Raw genomic sequence first — 5,395 nt, 5'->3', positions numbered from 1 at the left:
TGCTCATCCTTAGAGAAGAAAATATCAAGGGCCCGAATTCATGGAGACACTGATATGCATTTTAGGAAAGGTCAATATAAATTGCTGCCCAAATCTTTTAGAGGGGAATTTTCACACTCAGATAAGAAAGGAATTGAGATGGGAAATATCCGGCATCTATACTGCCATTTCCAACAACCGTGTTGGCATCCTAGGCTATAATAGGGCTGAGAAGATTTCTGGCTTCTGTGATGCTGGTAATTTGGGCCTCGGACCTCACATATGCTAGACAAGGACTCTACCACTGAGCTACATCCCCAGTCCTTATATTTTTGATAACGTGCTTTGCCAAATTGCCCCGGTAGGCCTCAAACTTGTAATCTTATTGTCTCTGCTTCCTAAGAAGCTCAAATTATAGGTACATATCTCCATGCTGAGCTAATAAAGATCATAATCTAAATAATACAAATATGAATTCCTAAAGGGGTTTCCAGCTCCATAACTCAAGTACCTCTCCACACCACTGATCGATACACAACCACTATGACAACTTTTGCTTAGGAACTGCTGCCAGTACCCATGTCTGGTGCCACTGTTCATCCCAGAAGCAAACCTGAGGCATGGAGGTCAAAATGAGGGAAGCTGAGGAAAGACAGAGAATCTAAGTAGCAGATTTCCTGTCCAGGACCTCCTCTTGGAGAGGGTGGGTGGGTACTGCCTGGGATACTTCAGGTCTCCCACTCATTTCCCAGACTGTATGCTCATAGGAAGCCATGACATAAGTCCTCAACATTGTTCCTCAGTCCTTCCTGTGCAAAGTCTACCAGAGATTCCCTCGTGCCTCCAGCATGTGAGTGGCACTCACTCTTTCTCCCTCCCAGTAGTTCACTGCTGTGGAGAGTTGAGTTCCCAAGGGCTGACTTTGTATTTTTCCCAAAGCGACATGTTAGGATGATTAATGTGCCTTCTACTAAGCAGATATGTGTGAATGGGCTGCAAGGGACTTTCAGAATTACTGGTCTGCTGTGGAGAGAGGGCCAATTTTGGCTCAGCCACCAACCATGCGCAGACCTTGCTGCACTCACAGCCCCATACTGAGCCTCCATTTCTTTTTCTTCCAGTAGGAAAACTACATAATTACATATTTAAGTTAGAGGACCCTATATTTAAGGTCCTCTGTGGCTATGCCACAGATTAAATCATGTTTCTTCAAACTACACGTAATAAAAAACTAAAAGGTTGACAGAAAATGGTTAACATGACATCTTCTATGTTCACATCAAGAACTTTCTGCCTCTCCAGCGCTGGTACTACAGGGGTGTGCTGCTATGCCTGGACTCTCGGCCTGTCCTAGGGGTGGGGCTGGTGTCCCACCCGTATGGTGCCAGTGCTTGCCTGTGCTTGCCTAAGCAGGCGCTTTAGTCCGCTGAGCCATCTCGCTGGCCCCCACATCAAGAACCTTTGGATTGCTGTACTCCTATGTTGCCCTACCATTTTCTTACTTTAATAACTCCAATGTTAAAAAAGATGTTTTCCTGCTAAAAAAAAAAAAAAAAGAACTAAGCTAAGGGGCAGGCCCCCCATGATAAATGTTTTAAGGGACACAATAATCATTCAGATGAAGCAGTAAATAGGATAAGATCCAGAAGTGGATTAATGACTGCAGAAGCTTGTGTCCCTGTGGAGTTGGTGTGCACTGCTTTCTCTGTTCATAGCTGAGTTTTTGTTCACTTTTCTGCCAACCTTCACATGTTTAGTCTTTTCCAGAAGTTTTTTCAGACCTGTCCTGGTGGCTTTTTATGGGCACTTCATTGTATGTACATGACTGAAACATGGAGAGCTTAAAAATGTGATAAGGCAAAAGGATCTGACTGACCTAAAGCTAAAATGAAACAGAAAGGCAAAGGAACATCAGGGATACAATTTTAGTTTTTTATGACCTGTCATGGAGAAAAGAATACTTTTCTTTAGGGAAAAAAATGAACCAGTGAGAGAGGGCAGGAGGTCAGAGAGAGTTGTGTTTTTTCATCCTAGAAGCACCCAGTTGGTAAGAAGTCTGTCCTTAACCTCTGTCACTCAGAAGTGTACTCAGAGGCTCAGGTTGCTGTGGTTTGATCCCCACAACTCAAGCCAGCCAAACCTGCCCTGAAGGCATTTGGAGCAAAAAAAAAAAAAAATCCTTTTGCCTTTTAGGGGCCAGGGGGATGGCTCAGTGGAATAAGCGCTTCCCTGGCAAGCACAAGGGAATCCCTGGTTCCGCAAAAAAAAAAAAAGAAGAAGAAGAAGTGTACTCAGAAGTTACTTTAGGCCACTAAAGGCCACACAGGTTAACATTATTCTAATCATTAGATCATTTTTGTCACCTGAGGTGGAGTTTGTGAATGGGAACAAAATTTTACCAAATTGTTTTCTTTGCAAATAGTGTTTATGAATCATGGCATTACTGTGTCATATGTATGCTTTTCCTTGATTTAAAAGAAAGTCATTTTATCAAACTAATTTGGCTTAAACAACTTACTTTCAGGTTCAGCGGACAGTTTTGGAGAGTGAGATGCGAAGTCTTGGTATTGACATGGATAATAAAGACAATGTAAGTGCACAAGGGTGCCTAATGATACAGCCTCCTGCATAGTTGGGCTGTATAACACACACACACACACACACACACACACACACACACACACACACACGGTCTTGCTTGTTGCTTTGGGGCTGATGAAATCAACATGATATTAAGTTAAGCATGTGAGAAAATAGGGTAATAAAGATGTAGCAAACGTGAGATGGATGTAAAGGCTTCTGCAATATAAAACATTGCTTACTGTTCTATAGTGACCCTTTACATTAAGTACAAAAAGCTGTAAATACATGGCAGTAACAGTTTTGTTATTGTTATTAAGTATGAGGTACTGTACATAACTGTATATGCTATACTTGCACACAGCTGGCTGCCCATTAGGTTGTTTTTTACCCTGCATTGTGGGATGGGATTGTGACAGCTTTGTAACTAAGCAGTGGGAATTTTTCAGCTCTGCTGTAATGCTATGGTACTGTCATATATGTGCCTCATAGTTGACTGAATGTTGCTATGTGGCACATAACTCGATGTGGCTTGATACATCTTTTTAAATAAATAAACCAAGTTCGTGGAAACCTGAGGATACAAAATTGGTTTTAAATTGGAGGGAAAAGAATTTAGAGCATTTCACATTTCTGTTGATTTGTGGACAATCTGGTTTGAAATGCTGGGTTATCAGCCATGCTACTCTTGTTCCTGTGAGGAATATTTTAGGAGCATGTAGCTCAACACCCACGCTTTTGGTGCAGAAAGGTGGTATTTTCAGAACTCAACTCTTGGTCACCATTGGAAAAGAATTTAGGAAGACCTTGTGCACTCCATTTTCCTTAGTTGAGGGTGGGCAAGAAGTCCCCGTGTGTTACATTTCCATTCTAATTGATGTCAATGAATTGAGCTGATCTCAATGTTTGCTTGTACTTTCTGTGTGTGTGTGTGTGTGTGTGTGTGTGTGTGTAACCTTCATGTTAATGAAAAATTTGGAAAATGTTGACAAGTAGAAAAAAATTTTTATGGTTATATCACAAAAAATAGGTTGAAAGGTAGAAGGTATCTTCTGTTTCCTTTTCCATTCAGAGAGTTTTGTTTCTTTTAAAATACATTTATATCTCCTTTTTTATATTTTATGTATAGTCCACTGTGGTACAAGCATATTTTTCTCCCTCTTTATTTTTTGGTGGTACAGTGGTCCCTCACCGTGAAGGTTATGTTCCAGACAATCCCATGATAAGTGAAAGTCAGGAAAGTAGCAGTGTTATATTGATTTTAGTATTTGACTATAATAAGGCTTTATAAACCCTTTCCAAACTTTTATAAACCATTCCTACACTTTTAAAAAAATTCTGATGTTCTTAACCATTTTCTAAACTCAAACCTATGTAACTTTAACAACATATGTATACTGTATAATACTGTAAAATCCCATGATATAGCAAAAAATCAGTGATAAATTTAGATTAATATTTTTGAAAACCCATGAAACAGTGAGTGTGTGAAAGTCATACCATGAAATAGCGAGGGACTACTGTACGGGGATAGAATCCAGGCCTTTCACAGTGAGCTACATTCCCAGTGTGTTTTTTAATTTGAGACAGAGTCTTGCTAAGTTGCCGAGGCTAATGTCCAACTTAAGAGTCCTGCTGTCTGAGCCTCCCAGAATACTGGGATTTCAGGCATGCACTGTGCCTGTCCTTACAGTTGAACAGAATTCCGTTTATTTTATTTTAAACCTATTAGGTTATTTGCTTTTAAAAATTTGATTTATTTGCTGTCACCTCAGAATCCAGTGTGATATGCAAAAAACATAATAAAATACAATAGTTTGTATCTGGGGAACATGTAGAGTAGCATATGGAAATAAATAAGTACCATCTTTCTGGAAGTCCAAAGATGGGAAGGTATTTTATGTGTATGTAAGGATTTCTGGCTTTTTTCCTATGGTGAATTATGCTGGACCCTGTATATCTTCATATAAAAATTTTTTCTTGTTTTTGACTTTTTTCAAAACAGATTCCCAGAATTGGAATTAGCTAAACTCAGAGGACAACAGTATGCCAAAGTTTCCAAAGAGGGCTGGGATAATTTAAATTTAATCAGAAATGTTTAAGAGTACAGTGGTACCTTGATTCACAAATACTTTTTGGTCTGAGTGTGGTGGCACACTCCTATAATCCCAGTACTTGGGAGGCTGAGGCAAGAGGATTGCTTTGAGTTTGAGGCCAGTGTGAAGTGCATAATAATATCCTGTCTCAAAAACACAGCAGACCCGGGCTGGGGAGATAACTCAGTAGAATAAGTACAAGGCTTGAGTTCAGTCCCCAGTTCCGCCAAAAATAAAAGTGCTGGGTCCTGAGTTCAATCCCCGGTACCACAATAAATAAATAAATAAATAAATAAAGTAAAAATAAGAAAACACAGCAGAAAGAAAACCAAAGCTTAGAAAGACTTCTTGAAGTAGTTGTATTATCCTTTTTTACAAATGGAAAACCAAAAGTGAGCAAGGTGGAGGGGCTCACGTGAAGCCCTAAGGCCAAACCAAGGTGGCACAGTGATTTGCCAGGGGTCTGGCTATGGTGCCTACTCAGTAGGTAGGCAAGCTACGTCTTTGCTTGAAGTTGACTTTGTGCTGCTTGGTTCCTTGTGTTCAGATACATAATCCTAAAATGGAGGAGTAAAGGAGAGAGAATTCTTTATTTCTGAAATAGGAATCATTGGGCTAAATCTAATGATCAGCTTTGTAACATACAGCAGCTACGTTAAGAATATTTATCAGTGGGCTGGAGAGATGGCTCAGTGGTCTAAAGCACCTACTTAGAACAAGCTTAGCAAAGCATCAGGGAC

At 40.0% G+C, this 5,395-nt stretch overlaps 1 protein-coding gene across 1 annotated transcript in view; it reads left to right on the top strand.

The window, feature by feature from the left end:
* The window catches only part of Gtpbp4 (GTP binding protein 4), a 28,434-nt gene that overhangs the window by 20,648 nt on the left and 2,391 nt on the right, over positions 1 to 5,395 (top strand). Inside the window, exon 15 of the mRNA XM_004641278.2 lies at positions 2,504 to 2,569. Coding sequence (XP_004641335.2) covers positions 2,504 to 2,569 — 66 coding nt within the window. The remainder of the gene's footprint in view (positions 1 to 2,503; positions 2,570 to 5,395) is intronic.

Source organism: Octodon degus, unplaced genomic scaffold (genome assembly GCF_000260255.1).
Source record: "Octodon degus isolate 3935 unplaced genomic scaffold, OctDeg1.0 scaffold00133, whole genome shotgun sequence".
Taxonomy (NCBI): Eukaryota; Metazoa; Chordata; class Mammalia; order Rodentia; family Octodontidae; genus Octodon; species Octodon degus.
Note: the sequence above shows the minus strand (reverse complement) of the source record. Positions and strands in the feature narration are given on the sequence as shown.